Genomic DNA, 20998 nt, shown 5'->3' with positions numbered 1-20998 from the left:
TCCTAAAAGGAGACGAATCTTGCTTACGGAGCGGGGCGGGAAGGGCGGTTACCGCAGGATTTTAAGCTGTGCGAAGACCAGAGATGACTCAGTGCTTACTCAGGCTCGCCTGCGAAGGTTTTTAAAGACATTGAATCCTGAGGTTCGGCCTCAAACCTGCTGAAGTTCAAGCAAATTATTCTTCGAACTTTTGTGGTCACAGAAAAATGGTAATGCGACATCGTGACTCTCAGGAAGAGAACGGTAAACAAGTATCATTCACTTGCAGTGTGTGCACTCAGTCGTGTCCGACTCTGTGCGACCCCATGGACTGTAGCTCACCGGGCTCCTCTGTTCATGGAGTTTTCCAGGCAAGAATACTGGAGTGAGTTGCCATTTCCTCCTTCTGGGGATCTTCCCAACCCAGTGACTGAACCTTCCTCTCTCGCATCTCCTGCTTTGGGAAGCGAATTCTTTACCACTTAAGGTCACCTCCAGTTTACTACCTGGCCAGAAATGGAAAATGTAGAAAAATCTGACAAGAAATTAGGGTCCAAAGAGGGTGTGTGGAAATGAAATTCTTTCTGTTCCTGGAAAGAAATGTTTTTTCTGTGCCCAAGCTCTTGTTTTGCTTCCTGAGTTTTTGGTGACAGGAAAAACCTTCAAAAAACAGATGAAGGCAGTAAGAACCCACCCATGTTCATTTCAGTAGCCCAGACACTTGAGTCTTACACAAAGGTGAAAACAAAGTACACACTGAACATTTATTTTACTTTTGCAGAACAAGAGTCCTAGATAGTTGCTACCATGGTAGCTTACTTTGGACAGAGTAACCAGTAGGCATCCACAGGATTAATTATACAGCATTGATGTATTACCATAGCAGAATACACAGTGACTCACTAAATTATGTAACCACCATTTTTCTAGGAAAAATTGATCTAATTGCATAAATACTGGAATAGGTGAAATAAACACTAAAATTTTGAGTAATGTACTTTTAGTTCTCCACATTATTATTATTTTTTTTTTTTGGTGTAAAGCAAGTATAATTTGGTTCTGATATAGACAATTTATTCATATAATTTTCAAGTTTTTCAGTATGGGAAAGTCACCCTCACTGTGACCCCCCTGCAATGGTGGGTTCACAATACTCCCTGGGTGGGTTCAGACTCAACTCACATCTGCAGTCTAGAAATAGCACATCAACTGAATGCCAGTTTCCCTCAAGTTAAAAGCAAGAAAAAAAGACTCTGCCAATTAGAACAGTTTCCAAGTCAGTCTGGACATCTAGGCAAGGATGCAATGGCAGCATCCAAGCCCTCCGGAGAAGAGGAGGAAATACTACAGAGAGAGAAAACTGGAAGGTTTTATACCCAGAGCATCAGGTTGAGCAAGCCAAGTGATGGTCGGCACAACCACCTGGCTGCTCTTTGCTCTTCAAGAGAGAGAAACAGGCCGACTCATCAGGGAAGCAGGAGCGTTCTTATTATAAGCTAGGAAAATGAAAAGGTCCCAACCAGGGCAAGAACATATTCTGGAAAAGAACAGAGCCCTTACTACAACATTGGTCACAGGCAAACAGAAGAGGGTCTCTACATGTAATAGCATCCTTGTTTAATTTTTCCAACCTAGGTAAATAGTGAAAATACTTCCAGGCCTCAGGAAGCACATCCCCTGGACAGATATAGAAAGTCGTGTTGCGTTTTTTGTGGTCTCTGCTGACCTGTCTATAAATGACCATCCACAGGACAGTCAGTGCCACGTGGGAGGCAAAGTCCCTCGGTTTGGGGCAAGTATTTCAAGGGCCTGCGGCTAGCTTGGTTCCACGTGGCTTACTCTTCGTGCAGCACATTTTTATTGTGTAATTTACAAATTAAAGACACATTTTGGATTATGCAAGAGTATTCTTAGCTTTCCAAGGCAGATGATTTTAATGCTAATATGCAGGAAGTTATGACCATCAGAATTTTTTTTTTTTAAAAAAAAGCCTTTCATGCCACTCAACAGTGGAAATTTCCTTGAAAGCCAGAGATCTCTAAGTATTGACGTAAGCAAGCAGATGACCAGAGTTGGAAGCCTGGTTCATGAGTTTGTTTACAAAGACATGGACAACGACCATGGACCCAGAGGAAATGGACCTAGTATTGGCGTTGGTACAAGCTGGCCTGTGACGGTTCAGTGAAAGGAACATACTAGAAAACTACTAGACAAAGTTAATTAAAAAACATGTCTGTACAGTTATTAAGCAAACGCCCACGCAGGCTGTGGGGTTTGACTCTCCTCCCAGAAACGCCCACCGTGTGGACGACTTTGGGCAGTCAATGGACGGAGTACAGCCACAGCATGTGTCCTGTGGGTGCCAGGCCCCGGACTCCCTGCTGGGGATGAGGGGATGCCCCAAAAGCAGCTTTGCTAGAAACTGCCTCATTTACTAATAATTTAGGAAAATCTTTTCTGGTCCCCAAATCTGGAAAATCAAAAGAGGCCCCTAACAACACTCAGACACAAGCAGCTGGCACCTGCTCACTCTCAGATGACAGCCTGCAGCTGGCGACACACATGCTCCCCTTCTTCATGTCTCGCCGGCAGCTGCAGGTGTTGTGGCCCCAGTCTGAGGGCAGAGGCAAGAGCCTCCCAGAAGTGGTGCTTTCCCTCTGGTCCTCACAGAGCAATGCGCTGCCCCAACCACTGCCCCAGCATCCTCTTTAGCTTTGTTTAAGGGTAAGCAGAAAAAGAGGAAAGGGGGGAAACCTGGGAAAGACACCTGCTACCCTGTACAGGGAAGCTGCGTGTGACCCACCGACCTCTGAGCAAGGAGGTCAGCTTCATAAAAGGTTGTTTGTAGTTAAAAGGCCCCATTTTTAACCCCTCATCACGACAGACTTTCAAAGTCGGCAGAACTTAATGAGACGCACTTATTGCTCTTTGTTTCTAAGAGACTTGCTCTCCAGGAAGGGCTGGTTTATATTTTCCAGTTGAGAAGCCAACCAGAAAACCAGAGAAGCAATTAAGGCGCCAGGGCCTGGACAGCAGGGACTGTTCCCGAGACTCGTGGGCCACTTGTGCCCTCGGGTCGCTCCATCCCACAGGCCGGCTAGAGACGGGCAGGTGGCCAGCCCGCGGCCCCTGAGTTGGGCTGTGCCTGACAAATCCCAGAGCTCGAGTCTGGTAGGTGGGAGGGGGGCTCCACCCTGACCAGAAGTTCCAACAGGATGTGGGGCAAGGAGTAAAGAGAGAGGTGGAGCCTTAAACACCTGGCTGTCTGTCTGTCTGCCCTGGGGCAGGAGGGCCAGGCTGGGCCGTGGGTCTGACTCTGGTTTACCCCAGCACACTCCATGCATTCCAGAAGCCATCTGTACCTGTGTTTCCTTTTAAAACTTACACTGTCATTTAAAATGCAGCATGACAAAAGTGTAAACACTCCACATTCGTCCTGCTCATCATTCACGAGGGGGAAATCGTAACACCCTTGTCAATGAGACCAGGAGGCTCGAGACTGGCTGGGTGGAAACGGGCTCCCGGAACCCCTTTAGAAGAGCCTGCCTCTAACCTACGAGTACGGGAACAGAAGGGACACAGGCCCGCCTTGCCTTGTGGTCATCTACCTGTAGCTTTCAGGCCAGAAACCACATCTGGGTCTCAGTATTGAGTGCAACCTGGCTGCCCACAAGGGACAGGACACTCTGGAGGTGGGAGGCTCAGCATAGCAGATGTGGGGAGGGGCAGCCCACCTTCCCTAAGTGGTACTGATGCGACAGCTCTGCCTTGGGTAGAGGAGACAGACATCCTGTCCTCAGGAGCAGGGAACCCCAGGTTCTCACCCCATCTGTCCCGTGCCACTATGCCCATTGCAGTGGCCTCCGTGCCCTGGCCCTGGGGGCCTCAGCTTGGCCAAGCCCAGCAGATCCCCAATGGCCAAGGAGCAGGGTAGATCCAGCAACTGCTGATGTCTGGCATGAAGGAGCCAGTTCCCCACACTGGCTCCAAGTGAGGGGGTGCCCGCTGGCACCTGGACACAGCTCCAGCTTCACAGCTGTCCCAAGTGGTCATCACTCACAGAGGAGTTGGGGCCTGGCCCAGATGCTGGGGTGCGCAGAGGCTGCCAGGAGGAGGTTGTCAGGGGGCTCAGCCATGGCTCAGTGGCAGCTGTGTTCTCCAACCCAATTCAAGTTCCTGCCAGTTCTGACTGACAGCCCCAGAAAAAAGCGGAAAAGGCTGCCCACCTTGCCTCCCACAATGACTGTGACCCATAGAGCCAGGTGGTCCCACACCCACTGTCCACAGGGAGGGAGAGACAAAGGGGTTCCCCCGTCAGTGAAGAGGGGGTGGTGTGGTGCCCCCATGGCTTTGGGATTCAGTGGTGTGGCCGGGGGTCCTGGGGGAGCAGCAGCTCGGAGCTGCCATCCGGGGGCTGGGTGGTGGCTGAGGCCAGGCTCTGCATGGCCTCGCGCTGCTGTTGCTTGGCCTTATTGTAGAGCAGGACGCCAGCTGTGACCAGCACGGTACCCACAGCCGATAGGCTGGTGACTTTGTTACCGAAAACGATGACGCTGAGCCAGATGGACAGGGCATGCTTCACAGTGCTGGCGACGCTGCAGGAGAGCAGGGAGGTCAGCGGGGGCCATAGGCGCCTCCACTAACCCCCCTTTGTGTTGGGGTCCTACCTACTAGAACAGAGATCACAGAGAAGAGGGACAACAGAGCTGGGTGGCATCTTCAGGCTCAGTCTTCTGCCTTACTTTGTCCTTTCTTTGACGGAAATATTTTTAAGTGAACTGTAGGCATTACAGCTTTCACCCCCAACACTGCGGCCTACTCTCCACAGAGTGGGAAGTGCTCCCTTAGGAAAGCTGTCTGGGAGTGACACCATGCTGCTTGCTCACTGCTGGGACCTCATGAGGATGCAATGACCACAAGGGTTTGTCTCCCGGGCTGCCATTATGGATAATTTAAAGTTAACTTTTGTATTTTTCTGTCATAAGCTATTTCCCTTAAAAAGAACCAGTTTCCTATCTTTATATGGACCGTCACTAACAACCCCTGAAAAGCAAAGTTTCAGGGATATTTGGAAATAATTCCTGTTGTCATACAGGAAACAGACTCATAAAACATACTGACCGTGTGAGTCAGGGGACGTGGCACCCAGGCGGCCCTGAGAGCCCTGCAGGCCCCTCCCCCAGGATGTGGGAAGAGGCTGCCAGGTCTGAGAGCAGCGCGAGACCCCTGAGGCCCTCAGATCTGCGGACAATCCTGCTCTCCCGTGACTGTTCTGAAGTTAAAGGACAAAGGGCTGCTAAAAAGTTTCCACAACAACATGACAGCCAAATCCAAGGACAATCACTGGGTGGGTTTTCAGGCTTGCTGGCGACTGGGGCTCCTTCCTTTCTGTTACCAAAATCCCTCTGGTGTCAAATCAGCACTAAGACTGTCCAGTTAGGGAAGAAGCTCATGAAACCCGAGCTTGGCGCTGAGTTCCCAGCAGGGAGTCAGTGGGGCTGCTGAGTGTGAGCTGAATAAAGTCAGAAAAACAGACTTCGACTCCTCAGCACTCTGCCAGTTCCAGGTGCTCAGGATCCACACACGGCCAGGGGCTCCCACCCTCTATCATCCCAGGAGATTCCCCGCACAGTGCTGTTCTGGGGAGAAGTACCTCACAACACTGAAAGGAACTCTCTTCTGTGCACAGATTCCCAGTGGAGAATTCCCCTAAAAATCTATTTCACAAACTTTCCTATTCATGTTTCAAATGGCACCAATACAGAATGGCCAAGTAATTACGACCACTGGGCACAGTGATCACTACACTTGTGACCCACAATCACAGAGCCCTCTGATAAAAACGTCAGATGGCAAGCGTTCCCCTCTGTACGTGACCCGGATGCACCTCATCTCCTGTCCTTACCTGAAGGTCACAGGGGAGATCCTCCCCATGAGGGCGTAGGCCGTGACGCTCTGCAGGTGGAATAGCACGCCGTCTGCCAGCAGCAGCAGCACCACGTCCTGGCTGTAGCGGAAGCTCCTCCCGCTCCTCCCGATCACCGGCAGGTCCTGCACCAGAGCCAGAGGGACGGCTGCTGCGTGGCCCCCGGGGGAACTCCGGTGGCACCTGTGCCCCGGGGTCTGGGTAAAGGGAATGACACTGCAGAGGACTCTGGGGCAGCATGTGGACGGCAATGATCAAAACTACACACGAAACACACACAGCCTTCAAGCACGTGACAAGATGCCCAACATCACTGACCATCAGGGAAGAACAAATCAAAACTACACCAAGGGGGCTTCCCTGGTGGTCCAGTGGTTTAGAATTTACAATGCATGGGACGCGGGCTCCGTCCCAGCCAGGGAATGAAGATCCCGCATGCGACATCGCAACCATGCCCGTGTGCCACAGCTGAGCCCGCACTCCAGGGCCTGTGCTCTGCAACCAGAGAAGCCACCACAGTGAGACGCCCAAGCGTAGCAATGAAGACCCAGTGCAGCCAAAACAAACAAATAAAAAGAAAGCCTCGGGAAAAAAACTACAATGAGGTACCAGCTCCCACTCATCGGGATGGCTGCCATCAAAAAACAAAAACCAGAAAACAAGCACTGGCGAGGACAGGGAAGTTGGACCCTGAGCACTGTAGGTAGGAATGCACAATGGTGCGACTACGGTGGGAAAACAGACTAGTCAACCCTCAAAAAATTACACACACAAACTGCCATGTGAGCCAGGACTCCACTTGTGGTCTGTACCCTGAAGAACAGACAGCAGGGTCTTGAAAAAGTACTTACACACTCACATTCAGAACAACATTACTCACAACAGCCTAAAAGTGGAAGCAACCCAAATGTCCACCATTGGAAGATGGGTAAACAAAATGTGGTCCAGCCATATGTCTGTTCAGCCTTAAACAGGGAAGAGGTCCTGATACCTGCTCCACCGTGGATGGACCTTATGACATGAAGTTGAGTGAAATGAACTAGATGCAAGAGGACAAATCTGATGTGATTCCACTTCTGTGAGGTCCCTGGAGGAGTCAGAGTCACAGAGACACAAGGTAGGAGGGTGGGAACCGGGGGTGGAGGAGAGGGTAACCAAATTCAGAACCCCTCCCCCAACGTTTGTCTCTTTGGCATAATGATTATTTTTGAGCTCAAAGCACTGAGAAAACAGCAGGTGCCAGAAGGGTGCTCTGACCTCTCTTTTCCTTCCCAGAAGCAGGAGACAAACGCCACATGGGAGCTGCCCCTTCCCCTCAACCAGGAGGAGAGGGGATTCAGGGGACTGGTCACCATCCCCCTTGTCCCCCTTCAGCCGCCCCAGTGTCTCAGTCACTTGCCCACAATCACCTCCTCATTCACCCTGACGTGGAAGCACTGAGGTTCTGCCACTTGTTTGGGGCTTCATTTGCTCTGGCATCACATGAAGCTCATATTAAATGAACCTATGTGCTTGTCTCCTGTTGATCTAAGTCAGTTTAACTCTCAGGCCCAGCTGGAACTCTGGGGGGTAGGGTAAGTCCTGCCCCCTCCACCCGGTGAGGTGGGGTGGTGTGAGGAGTTAGCATTTAATGGGTCAGAGCTTCAGTTTGAGACGATGAAAAAATTGGGGTGATGGTCACACAACGATGTGAATAACGTACCTGATGTACACTAAAAAATGGCTAGAATGGTAAATTTGATAGGTATTTTATCGTAACAGAATAAGTTTAGATATGCATGTTCTTTTTCTCAACCATTCCAATCCAAGGACACAACCCAGAGAAACATCCTCACCCACGAAAGACATGACACACGGAACTCCCTGTCATGTGCTGCGTGTACAGGGCAGAGGCAGGGCCAGACCACCGCATCTGGTGGGTCAGGGCAGAGCTTGGACTGGACAGCCCAGCGCCACTGTGTTGAGAAGACAGGTCCACGCAGACGCACACCTGCGCTCCTACGGGACTCACGAAACATGTAAGCAGCTTTGTGGCCATACAAACACACAGAGGGAGCAGCTCCACTAGGAGGGGGCGTGCGAGGGGCTGGGGAGAGACCACTCTGTTTTACATGTTTCTGTCCTGTGACTTATTCTATGGTGGTCACAATGTTTTTAAGTAAGAGAAGAAATAAGAAACAACTGCAGGAGTTCCCTGCAGTTGGCCACCAGTTGGAGTGGCCACCAGTTGGCCTGGTGGTTGGGACTCAGCTCTTCCACTGCTGTGCCCAGGGTTGGGGAACAAAGATCCTGCCTAACACCCTTCTGCCAAAGTTTCCAGAACTGGGGCTGCAGCCCAGCCCTCATAGGCACCGGACCTGCTTGGGTTTGCATCGGTCAGGCCCCCTCAGGCGCGTGGCAGCCACACAGTGCCAGGCTCACCCCCTTGAAGGTGACTGTGATGGTGAGACTCACCATGAAGAAGATCCAGGCTGGGACGAGCATAGCCACGGCCGCTGTGCTAGTGTAGAACTGCAGCTCTGCAGCCCTGCAGGACAGGGCAGGTGTCTAAGCCTCCCAACCCCTCCAGCCTCACCCCGGCCTACCTACCCTGCCCCCAGCCTCGCTACCCTCTTCTCCCCTGCTACAGGACAGTGACAGCATCCCTGGCCAAGGGCAACTGGAAACAGTAGGTTTTTCTCCCCAGTTTCAACAAGGTTCTTTTAAAGGCACCAGGGAAATGGAAGGGTCAGGGCTGGGGCACAGGGAGCTCTGGGAGGGTTGGGGCTGGGGTCCAGGGTGGTCTGGGAGTGTTAGGGCTGGGGTCCAGGGCTCTCTGCGAGGGTTGGGGCTGGGGTCCAGGGCGCTCTGGTCTCTGTGGGGCAGTGACACTTACGAGAATCTGTATTTGTCCCCACTGAGGAGTTTTTTGGAGAAAACATTCTGCAAACTAGAAGAAAGAAGAGAAGAGATTATGTGAGCTCAGAGACCACCTCATTCGAAGTGCCTTGTCCTCTGGAAACAGGTACACGTGGGGCATCCATGAGCCAGGCCGAGCTGCCCCTTTCAGAGGTGGGTAAGCTGAGGTCTCAGAGGTGGAGGGCATGCCTGGGGTTACCCAGCTCTGCACAGAGCCCCTCTTGGCACCCAGAGCTCCCACAAATCAGCTGTAGCCACAGGACAGACAGTATGAGCACAGGAAGACCCAGGGAAACAGGGACAGAACTCCTGGCTGGGAAGGCCAGTGGTGCTTCCAGACCACCAACACTGCCCCCAGCTCTGGCCAAGGGGACTTGAACCAAAGTGAGGCTGGGGGAAGACATTCACAGGCCCGCCCCTTCTAGGGCTGACACTGCGGGCCAGCGGGAAACCTGGCGGGACTCGTGCAAGGACAGTCCCTGCAGGATAGCGGCCAGGAGGTCTGAAGCATCTGCAGGTGAGTGAGGAGGCCTCTGAGACCATCCTGTGCTGGAGTTAACAGGTGAGATGCAAACTGGGACTGAGCTGGGCTATGTTTCTGGGAACTAGAGAGGCAGAGAAGAGGCTGAAGGAAACACAGCAAGTGTCAGATGGAATGAAAGGTGGTTTCTCGCTTTACTCATGCACCACTCGGAGACCCTCTGGTCTCTCTGGAAGTACCAGCAATGACACAAGCTTAGACACACGTGCCGCTGCCGCCTCCCTTCTCCCCTCAGAGACGGCGACGCGCAAGAGCAGGCTGCGTGCAGCTGTCAGCCATCGGGCCTGGTGCCCGCACTCCAGTAGTGGGCCTCACGTGCCCAGCTCCCACCCTGCAGACTCACCAGTCCATGATGTTGGTGGACAAGGCGGCTGAGAACCCCAGGAAGTTGAAGCTCATCTCGGTGGCTGTGCACAGTGCCAGGCCACCCATGACCGGGATGAGGGAAAGGTTGACCAGTAGCCCTGCAGAGGGAGAGCACATGGCTGGGCTGCAGTGCCCCCCAGTGGACCCAGCTGCCCCCCAGGGGTGCTCTGCTCGCTTACTTCTCACTGGAGGGAAAAAATAGCACATGCCTGTGTCACCTACCCCGGCCAGGCACGTGGGGCAGAGGGCTCCACACCAGAGTTGCCAGCTCCAAGCCCCGATTTCTGCACCCCACCCCACAGTCGCCAAGCTCTCACTTGTGAAACAAAGGGTGAAGGGTGGTCTCCAGGGAAGGATAGGGGAGGAAGGAGGCCAGGCCCCACACCTCAGGGCGTCCAGCCCTCCTGCCTTCATAACCAACAGTCTTGACAACAAGGTAGAAAGTCCTTTTGGGACAACAGAAAACTTTGTCACTGGGCACAGGGCCTCCAGTCCCCCCCACCTCCCATGCCTCTACTTGGATTTCAGACATGGCATTTCATTTATCTTGAAATTCAAAGCAGACGAAGGGACAAGCCTTTCACGCTTAGCAAACAGAGCAGAAGTGCAGCCCTCAGACAATCTGGTAACCTCCTGAGACTGTGATCACTACCCCGCCCAGGACAGTGCTGTCCACACAGCAAATCCATGGGCCTGTGAGGCCTCGAGTGTCACCATGGAAGGAGCTGTCTGCTGGGCGCGGACCACACGTGGAACTGTGGCTGGGAGGCCACCAAGGAGGCAGACGCCTGTGCGGTGGGCAGTGGTGGGCTCAGGGCTCTGATGGGGCTGTGCCCGTTGCCAGGACCCATGAGGCTGCTCTGCTGGGGTGCCTTCGGGGGTCAACCCTCTGGGAACTCCACACCTTGGCCCCACAAGTCTGGGTACCTCAGTCATTCTCCCCAACAAATTGCATTTTATCAAGATTTCCTAACTGTTCCAGCCAGACAGTGCCTTCACCGTGGCCTGGCGTCCCTAGGGCCCTGGAAGCCCCTCTGTGTGAAGGCACCAGTGCAGACAGGCTGTTTCCTGCCCTGTGGGATTGCAGCAACTGCGGTCACACTTTGATCCGACTCTGCTTTACCATCACCTGCACGCTGGCCTGGCTCCAGGGGCCGGTCTGCGAGGTGCCCAGCTGTGCCTTCTCCCTACCACCTCCTCCCCAGGGTGCCGGGTGCTGCCTGGTTTTACCTTCTGGTCATTTCCTAATTGAAGCCGACTCAGCTCCCTCTCTGAGCAGCACTCCTACCCCCATGGCAAACATATGTCATGTGATGAGTCTGCTCATCACAGGACCCCACCCCCTACAGGCTGGCAGGAGAGTCAGGGACGTGTGTGCAGCTGGACAGTGCCTGCCCCGACCCAGCTTAGAGATCTGTGATTGAGTCCCATCTGCTGAGCCTTGGAGGGACACAGAGGCGCGATGAGGCCGGGCGTGGGGGGTTGCTCACCAGTGTGCTCCCCCAGGACCGTCCGCGACAGGATCACAGTGAAGATGGGAGCTGAGCTCTTCACGGTCTCAGCAAAGGACACCGCCACATTTTTCAGGCTGACTAGACCCAACACCACTGTTGCAAACCTAAGACAATCAAAAGCCTCACAAATCAGTGCATTCTCTCCCTCAGGAGTCAGCCTGGAGGGTCTGCCCCACCCCACTCCCCACTCCCAGGATCACCTGATGCTAATAGCCAGCCAGCTGGGGGAAGAGCTTTCACAAAAACAAATAATTCAGACACCCAACCTGAAATGTCAGCGGGCTTACCTCATCAGGCCCACGAACAGCATGGTCATGATGAAATTGGGTGGGTAAGAAAGCCGAGTTTTGTGCTGATAGAAACAGCAGGGAACGAATATTTTAACACAGCCGATAAGCGTGGTTGAGAGCATCTGTACAGCCCCTGGAGGAGGAGACAAGGCCCGTGAGCAGAGGGGTTCCCCAGGGCTCCGTCCCCACCAGCCCGGGTAGGTACCTAGTGAACAGAGGGGTTCCCCGGGGCTCCGTCCCCACCAGCCCAGGCGGGTACCTAGCATGCTGGGTTCCCCTTCCAGCAGGGACAGGATGTACTTGTTGAGAAACAGGGTGCAGAAGCTAAAGAAGAACCAGAGCGTAAGGTAGGTCAGGGCGCGGGCGCCCCACACGCCCAGGTCTGCCTCGATGACGGTAGTCTCCGTGACGGTGACCGTGAGCACCTGCTCCTCGGGGCTGCCATCACTCTGGCCCAACGGGATCTTCTCACTCCGGTGGCTGAACATGGGGGCCCAGGCCAGGAGCGGCCGTCCCCCAGGCTTCTCGCCAGGGCCCGGGTCCAGCTCCACCAGGGCTGGGGGCTTCGCGGATGCCGACATCTCAGGGGTGGCAGAGGGCTCAGGTCAGGGACCCAGGGACAGAAGTGGCAGCCATGGTGACACCGGGCGGGGCGTGGGCTGGAGCTGACGGAAAGGATGGGACGAGGTTGTTGTGAGCAGCCAAGGTCCTGCCAGGTTCAATCACCCCTTTACAGTAACTTAAAGCACAAACTCGGGACCACAGTCGGCCACGCATCCAGGAGCCCCAAAGGAGCAGGAGCGGGCGCCCCACTGAGACCACGGCCTACACCAGCCTAGCTTCCCTTCCCTCCCCACACACCTGACCCTCCAGGAAGTCCCACCCAAACTTTTCTAAAGCACCTGGTGATCTGGCCTCCTCCAGCTGCCCTCCTCCCTTGGCCTTTCCCTCAGCTCAGTGAGGCCTGTGTCTTCACCGCCCCCTGCCACCACCTCAGAAGCTGTCTCCAGTGCTCTGCATCTCTCTCCACCCACCAGGACCACAAGCGGCTGCCCTGAGCTCCCTCCCACCCAGCTGGCTCTCCAGCGCACAGTACCCTCCCCCACCCCTTGATGTTTCATCCAGAGTTTTGAGCTGTCCTTGGTGGGAGGGCTGACCAAACCGGCCTGTTCCCCTTGACTTTCCATTCCTCCTTTGCACCATCTTTCACGGTCCAACAGTTCATCACCCAGGACCTGACAGTACAGTCCCCATCCTTCAGTGGTCAGCCGCCTCCAGCCTGAGGGGGCAGTTTATGAGCACAGATGCTGGGAGGAGGAGACTCCTCTTGAACCTGAAGGCCAGCTTGCGGGTGGGCAGGGGGCTGCCTCTGTCTTGCGGCCAGGAAAGCGTGCTGCTTCCTCCACAGACTCACACCTCTTGGTTTCTCCCGAGAGGCCTCCCTCAGCCCTAAAACCACACGCAGTCAGACCCAGCCTCTCATGTGTGCTGGTGGGTGGGTTCTTCAAGTTTTGGCTTTTTTCCCCACTGTGCCACACAACTTATGGGATATTAGTTCCCCAACCAGGGATTAAACTCGAGCCCCAGCAATGAGAGCAGAGTCCTAATCACTGAACTTCCAGGAAATTCCCAGTTTGGGCTATAAACAGTGTCCCAGTGATGACCACCAGCCCAGGAGGCCTGGCTGCTCCTCCCCAGTGACACCAAACAGGAAGTCCCCGCCCCCTGCCCATCCCCTGCCCCCAAGCAGCCAAGCTGGCCAGCAACGTCCTGGTCCCTCAGATGCTGGCGTTTGGGGGATGTCCATCGTGTTTCCACCTAACTGCTAGGTGTATGTAGAAGAGGCATCAGGTATTCAGCTTGCTGTGCCACCCACCAAAAGGGCTGGCTCCTCTACCATTACCGCCCCAGGCCCAGTTCTGCTCAGGCTTGTGATGGACTCGTGACCTCCGATGGACTCTGGACCTCTGAGTCCAGGTGGACTCGTGACCTCCGACTCTCATCCGGGCCAGGGCTCCTGGCTAAGCTGCCCCTGGCTCCCAGTGTCCACACAGTGTCCTCAGTCACTCCACAAGCTCAGCAACGCTTGGGCTCACTGGGTACCCAAGCCTCCACATGCACACTGACCCTGGGGACACCACAGCTTTCCCGACACACCCCAGACCAGGACGGATGCACCCGGCCCTCCTGTGGGCTCCACTTCCCCACAAGACACACAAGCCCTTCGACCCCTCTGGCACTGCCGGGGTCAGATCTCCACTAACACCCTGTCCTCCCTCCTCTTTCTGGCCTGTGCCCCGTTCCCTCCAGACAATACCATGCTGGGAGCTGCACCTCCATGGGCAGCCCTGGACTTCTGGTCACCCTTCAGTGCCCTGGCACCTAAGCCAAGGAGGACATGGCGGGGGCCAAGTGCCCATCGAAAAGTGGGAGGTGCTGCTCTAAAAGTCACCAGAAGAGGGTCCCCTGGAAACAAAGACCAGGGCAGGAGAGACGGAAACCTCACCCAGGGCACCAGGCTCCCAGGGAGCTCGACTCAGGCGGGCCTGGACGTGGGCGCTCCAAGCACCCCCAGCAGCACACAAGGAGCGTGTGGGGTCAGGCAGCAGACAGCAGGGACCACACTGACCAGGATCCTGCCTCTGAACAGTCTGTAGGCGCTAAAGCGGCCCAATCGGGGCCCAGCACCAGAGGGAGGGGTCGGGTGCCCTGGAGAACTGATTCCAACTCAGTCTGAGGACCTTCCTGGGTGAAGATCAAAGATCAGCAATCACCCTGACGGTAGGGGAGGAGTTACCTCCCGGAAACTCAAGGAGAGACAGACGCAAATTCAAGGAGGGGCAGAAGGCAGGACACAGTCTTGCGGACAGACAAGAAACTGTCAGGAACAAATCAGTGGGATGAAAAAATGGAAAACCTAGAGAAGAAACATCCACGACCCCATGGTGGCCTCGACTATCTCCTGGCAGGGCGTTAACCAGCGACCAGAGCCCATCACAACTTTACTCCCCAGAAAAATGAGCGGTTGCCCCACCATGGAGCCACCAAAGTGGAACCCCCAGGGATGAGACAGACACCACGCGTCCTGATCCACCACACTGAACCTGGTGCCGCTGCAGTTTCCCTGCCATGAGCACAACTCTGACGGTGAGAGTGTGAGGGTCTTGAAAGAAAGCCGAGCAGAGGAGGCTGGACGGCAGAGGACCGAGCTCCAGGCCAGAGTGCAGATCCTCACAGCAACCATGCCCCGGATCCCGCCAACGCCAGCACTTTCTAAACACTTATGCCCTTGGGAACCAGGTCCATGCTCCACATGCTTAAAAAACAAAAGTGCCCACATCAATAACACTTCTAGAAACAAAATCTCTAACGCGCAATACAGACAGAAATACCTAAACCAAAGCACAACTCAGAGGAACTTCAGCCCACTGAGGAGCGAAGGGGAGGAAGTGACTGGGGAGCCTGTGCATGGGTGCTGAGGTCAAACGCAGGCTCCAGACGAGACCTGGGCAAGTCTGGTGGGAGCACTTAAGAAGGGGCAGACAAGGGAGTGGGATGTGCAGAAGAGGGGGGGGCACAGTGTGCCTGCTTCCACGTCCACGTGCGACTCTGCCCACGCGGAGGCCTGGAACAGGGATGCCCCCGCAGCAGGGGCAGAGCTGGTTTCCAAACCTCTGCTCTGCTGAACTGAATCAGCCTCCTCGCAGAGACGGCTGAGTTCAGGGCTGGGGCCACAGCTGGGCCGGGAGGAGGGTGGGCTCCTGGATGGCACGAGGCCAGCGTGAGGGGTGCCTGCCAGTGAAATCCAGGCGGATTGAGAAAGTAAATAACAGCAAAGGGCCAGCACACAGACGACCACCAGGATCAACAAATGAGGAAAGCTGTTCCTTCAGGTACAGGGTGGCGTGACTGACGTGACTAGATGTGCCACCAGGCCCCTGGCTGCAGCCCTGGGCGAGACCCACCAGCAGAGGCTGGAAGCTGGTCAAAGCCCAGCAGTGACAGGATGTTTAGTCTTAGTTATGTCCTTACAAGGCACTAGGCAACTACAAAGAGCACGATGGAGGCGCAAAGGGGAGAAGGGAAGGAGACTCCCCTGAAGAAGGGGGGCTGCCCCCTAGACACTTGCATCAGGCCACGTGCTGCACTGGTGCAGAGACACGTACACAAGCTGGGATGCGGGGCCCAGGGTCTGTGCACCGGCAGAACCCAGACCCAAGACAGAGCGGGACTGCGGCTTCCGGGAGAAGGTGGCCTCGGCTCCCCGACACCAGGATGACTGTCATCCATGCCAGTAAAGAGAGACTGGATCCCAGCCTAAGAGCTCCAGACATATGCTAACAATTCCCAACATCCACAGGGCACTTCCCAGGAACCAGGCAGGGTCTGACCCACCGGGGCACACATGATGACTCCATGGCTCTCCCCAACAATCCTGGGGAGGCATGCTCTCACCGTGTGAGGCACAGCTTCTGACCAGGGTTGAACCTGGGCAGCTGGGCTGTGGAATGCAACCGTGTGAAACCTCACACTTAGAAGAAATCGTAGGGAGTACCTTCCTGATCCTGGGGTAAGAAAAGAGTACCGTTTTTTGGGGCTGTGCTGCACAGCCTGTGGCACCTTAGTTCCCTCACCAGGGACTGAATGCAGGCCCGGCAGTGAAAATGCCAAATCCCACACTGGACCACAGGGAATTCCCAGAAAAGAGCATCTTAAACCAATCCCCCAAAGCATGACCCACAAATATAACAAATCAGATGAGGTTGCTAAAGGAAGAGCTCCCGTGCTTTCACAGTGCATCATGATGTAACGTCAACACACTAAACATGCTAAATGACAAGTGACACCTGGAGGGGTCATGACAACACGACAAGGAGAAAGGATGGATACCTACAATCAACAGGAAACGTGGGTAACACGCCAGGAGGGAGACGATGTCCACACGCCCAATGAACACGAGAGGAGCCGTCAGCTCTGCACCTCTGGACAACACATACCCAGCTGGAGGCTCAGAGTGACAGCGCACTTTTGACCCCACAGATTCTGTGGTCCAGGCGGTCGACCAGCATGATGGCGGAAGGGGCTGGGGTCTCACCTCCAAGCCCACACATGCAGCTCCAGCAGCTATGAGGGGAAGACCCTCCGCACGGCTGCGTGCACAGGCTCCAGGCCTGCATCAGGGCTGGCGGCTGAGAGCCAGCGCCCACGGAGGCCGAGTCTTCTTGGAACCTTGGTCCCTTAGCATTTGCTGGACAGCGCTCATGAAAAGCCCACCCTCAAGAAAGGGGGCTATAGAGAGTGAGAACACCAGGAGGCAGGGTCACAGGTGTTACCTTGAAGGTCGCTGACCAAAGGTGCTGACCTCATCCGTGGTCAGGGAGATAGACACACCAGCCACCCCTACTGCCAAAAGCCATCAGGTCTGACAACACCCAGGGCTGCTGTGAGGTGCGGATCCAGAGGCCCGAACACGGCTACAATGAGGGGCTGGTACCAGAACTGGGAGAGGACTGGGCACCACGCTGAGAGGGACATACCTGCACATCCTACAAACCAGAACCTCCATCCTTGAGGGTCCCCCAGAGATGTCCAGCAGGAGTGCCCAGGGCGGGACTGCTGGTCACCACCACCAGGAGTGGCAACTATCCACCCGCGAGGAGTGAGAAACGCCTGGTGGCACCCACAGCTGACGGTCAGCCAGGTCCTCTTGGTCAGATAGCAGGCGGGCACATAGCACTTACCGCTGGTCACTGGCCAGAGCGGCAGTCCTGTGCAGAAGGCCTGCTCCCAGGTGCAGTGAAGCCCCTCAGCGGCTGTGCTGGCATTGCGCATGGAGGCCGGGGGCAGCGACCTAGAACCCAGCAGGTCCAGCTCAGCCAGGCCCACCGGGACCCCAGCTGCCCTCCCTGGCTCTGACCGCCGTCTTCTTTCTCAGTCTCTGTGACTCAAGGCACCTTCACGAGAGGCAGTTTTTATCCTGTGAAAAGCCAAAGGTCAGCAGCCCAACCTGATAACGATGAAAACTGACCTCACCCAGGGCGGCCTGGAGATGGGGTGGACCAGGCTGAGCGCAGGGCTTGTAGGGTCCCCCACCTCCAGGCCCCTGGTGACACAGGTCTGAATTACTGCCCTCTGGGCTTATAGCACAAATGACAAGAACTGTAATGTAGCCTCTTTTGCTCAGCTCAGAGCCAGCAGCCTATGAGGTGAGGGTTGACTCCACTGTGCTCCTGTCCAAAGCCTCCGCAGGACAAGGTCCAGACGGGGCACTGAAAGGAAACCAGCATCACGTTGCAAAAAGCACACACATGATGTTTTCATCACATGCAGGCACTGAGACCCTCCCAGCCTCCACCAACCCTGCAACAAGGGCACCCTGGGGAGGCTGCCTGGTTCTGAAACATGGGCGGCCAGGACGACCGGGGCACATTAACCACTGAAGGGAAGCTCGGGGTGGAAGTTACTGACAGGAAGTTGTCAACTTTCCCATCCAGTTTTGCAGAACCCTGAATTCTGAGGCCCATAGTCAGAGGTCAAGAGTCTTCTGTTCTACAACAAGCAACTCAGGATGCTCTCAAACACCTGGTGAGGAAATCTAGGTCGGTTCACATCGTCAACAGGGCAGTTTAGATAAAATACAGTGAAAGTCTACAAATTTCATACTCTTAATTCAGAAATTCCACCTCTAGGGCTTTATCCTAAAGAAATAATCCAAGAAAGGCCCAGGCTTGTACATACAAAGATGTTCAAAAGCTTTGTTTTTAAGACTGAGAAGCTGACACTGGCTAAGTGTCAGATTAAAAAACTGTAACCAACTCTGTCACATAATGGGACGCTGTAGCCCTACCAGTTGTGACAAAAATATATTTGTCATAGAGAAAATGAGAGCAGAGTCAGAGTTACAGGCTCTCTGTACATTGTGTTCAGGTTTAAAAAGTACCAACGGTTCAGAAGAACACAGGCCAAGGTAACAACTGTGGTCAACTCTCAGAGGCGGAATCTCAGATCCTTCAGTTTTGTTTTTTTTTTTTGCATTCTCTCCAATTTCTAATTTATTTGCATTGAAAATTGATTTTTTAACAAGACCTACTATATACAAAACAGGGAACCATAGCCAGTATCTTATTATAACCTATGATGGAATGGAAAAGAATGACAAAGAATGTTATGTATGTACAACTGAATCACTTTACCATATACCAGCAACAAACAAAACACTGTAAATCAACTATACTTCAATTTTAAGACAAAAATAATTTCTTTAATGTAAAAACTTTTCCTGTTCCCTCTCTTAATGTTCCTTTTCAGGCAGTTTAATATTATTTCATTCTGCTTTAAAATGTTACTTGCAAGTTAAAGGATTTTGGGTAAAGAACATTGCACTCTACTGAAAAACAAAGAACTTTAAGCCATTAAACAAACAGTCTGCTTCTAAATAGTTTTTTTTTTTTTTTAAACAGCAGCGGCGGGTGAGCAAGGTTTTCAAGGCTTCAGAGCGTGAGCGCTGGGGGAGGAGGGGGCGGCACTGCAAGCCCTATAAAACCCCGTACAGAAAGTAGGCTGAGAACTACAATGAAGTCTTAGCTCTGGGCCTGACTGGGAGTTTCCCAATACAATTTACAAAATAACCGTTCACTAGGACCGGCGCCTGGCAGGACGTCAGTTATTATATAATTTCCAGTTTTTTTTTAATCCTGCGAAGACACCAACTGCAATGAATTTGCTGCCGGCGACTGTGCCTGAAGTGGACAGAGCACCGCCCGGTTCTTTCAGGAGCGGCTGCACCTGCTGCTTCAGGGCCGTGCCCACCTCGGGGCGCATCGGTGCGGGGTGGGTGTTAAAACGCAAGGGCCCCGACCCTGTGTCCCCACCTCCGCCTCTGAACAGTACCCCCAGGTATCCAGGCGCTGCGGGCCCCGCGGACTCCCAGCTCCCGCCCCATCTGTGCCCCGCCCGCCGCGGGCAGATTTGGAGCTGGAACGTGGCGCCGGCCTCGGAGGCCTAAGGTCCACCTGGACGCCTGTAAGGCGTGGCTGGGGCCCACGTGGTGGATGCTGCAGGAGCAGAGCCGGCGTGAAAGCGCTAGGGACGGTTTCCTCCCACCCCCGGGCGGCCTCAGACGCCCAGGCGCGCGTGCCAATGCCCGGGGTTGGCCGAGTTGCCAGGGGAAGCGGGGGGTCGGCACGGACTCAAAGGGCGACCCCCGGAGGTGACCCGCCCCGCCAACTTTATTCAGCCCTTCACCCACCAAGGAGCCCCCGGGTAGATGCCGAGCGGGTCCCGCAGCCTCAGGGACGTGGGCCCGGCCCCGCAGCCGGGCGGGGACCCGGCGCGCCGGAACGGACGGAGCGGTCATCTAGGGCCTCGCCGCCCCCTACTCCACACAGCGACCCGCCCTCATCCCGGTGACCCCGGCTCAAGGAGCCGAAGGCTGCGGGTCCGGATGGGTGGGCGGACCCGGAGAAAATCCGCAGGTCCCGGCGGGCGACGGGGCGGGGCCGGAGGCGGGGAGAAGCCGCTACTGGCCCGGAAGCCACGCGCCGGAAGTGACGCGTCTGAAGTCCGCCGCGGCTCCTAGCCGTCCCGCGTGACCCATCCCCCGGGAGTTGTTCCGCAGTGTCCTGAGGGTCTGGGCTTCTCAGCTGCCGCTTGGGTGCTGGGAGCGGGGACGCTCTGCTGGGCGATTCCCGCCGTGGTCGTCCCCTTGGGACCCCCCTGGGCCGTACCACATCAGCCCACGTGGGGATAGTGCTGTTAAGCAATGGCGACCCCCGTGGTCATCCCCTTGGCACCCTTCGGGCCGTACCTCATCAGCCCAGGTGGAGGTGGTGCTGCTGGGCGATGGCGGCGCGCGGCCTTGGTATCCTCCGGGCCGTAATGCGTGGCCCAGGCGAGGATGGTGCAGCTGGGCGATGGCGGCCCCCGCGGCCTTGGTCCCCTCTGGGTTGTAGCACCTCGGCCCAGGCTGGTGTGGTGCTGCTGGGTGATGGCGCCCCCTCGCGGTTCTCTTGGCACGTCCCGGGCCGTACCATCTCGGCCAGCGGGGCAGGTGCTTCTGGATAACGGCACCCTCTCACGGTCGTCCCCTTGGTATCCTCCGGGCCGTACCAATTCAGTCCAGTCAGGGGTGATGCTTCTGGGAACCGTTGATAACTTCCGGGCCGTACCACCGCGACCCAGGGAGCGGCAAGTTCGTGGAGGAGCCGACCTATAAGCTGGCTCTGAGTTTTGGTTTCAAGAGACAGAAATTTCAGCCTCAAGGAGCCTCCCTTAGAAGAGGAAAGACAAAGGGACTGTCCTAGCTGAGGAAGCCAGCAACGGAGGTGCACTAGGGACAGCTAGAATCCAAGGCCACGCCCCTCACGAGGACGCCGGTTGGCTGAGTTTGGGGAGTTCCACCAGGGGGCGCGGCCTTGGCCCAAGTCGGGGAGGGGCTTCAGTGGGACTGTCTTGCCTGCGCACGCGCCCCCACCCCCGACCCATC

The 20998-nt window shown here is 55.2% G+C and overlaps 1 protein-coding gene across 6 annotated transcripts; it reads right to left on the bottom strand.

Annotated features, from left to right (window-relative positions):
* Window positions 1-718: 718 nt before the first annotated feature.
* Window positions 719-20802, bottom strand: SLC35E2B (solute carrier family 35 member E2B). Of its 6 annotated transcripts, none has more exons than XM_055582502.1 (10): window positions 19763-20802; window positions 17256-17491; window positions 11774-12179; window positions 11512-11647; window positions 11201-11328; window positions 9688-9808; window positions 8781-8834; window positions 8360-8432; window positions 5885-6102; window positions 719-4574 (listed from the first exon to the last, which is right to left on the bottom strand). In XM_055582502.1, the coding sequence occupies exons 3-10, from the start codon at window positions 12093-12095 to the stop codon at window positions 4337-4339; spliced, it is 1290 nt and encodes a 429-aa protein (XP_055438477.1). In that variant the 5' UTR covers window positions 12096-12179; window positions 17256-17491; window positions 19763-20802; the 3' UTR covers window positions 719-4336. The 6 variants fall into 6 exon arrangements, with proteins under 6 accessions (XP_055438477.1, XP_055438478.1, XP_055438482.1 ...); XM_055582503.1 differs by having other exon boundaries at window positions 20321-20802; XM_055582507.1 differs by having other exon boundaries at window positions 5885-6030; window positions 19763-20800.
* Between the last annotated feature and the right edge of the window lie 196 nt (window positions 20803-20998).

This window comes from Bubalus kerabau, chromosome 5 (assembly GCF_029407905.1).
Source record: "Bubalus kerabau isolate K-KA32 ecotype Philippines breed swamp buffalo chromosome 5, PCC_UOA_SB_1v2, whole genome shotgun sequence".
Classification (NCBI taxonomy): Eukaryota; Metazoa; Chordata; class Mammalia; order Artiodactyla; family Bovidae; genus Bubalus; species Bubalus kerabau.
Note: the sequence above shows the minus strand (reverse complement) of the source record. Positions and strands in the feature narration are given on the sequence as shown.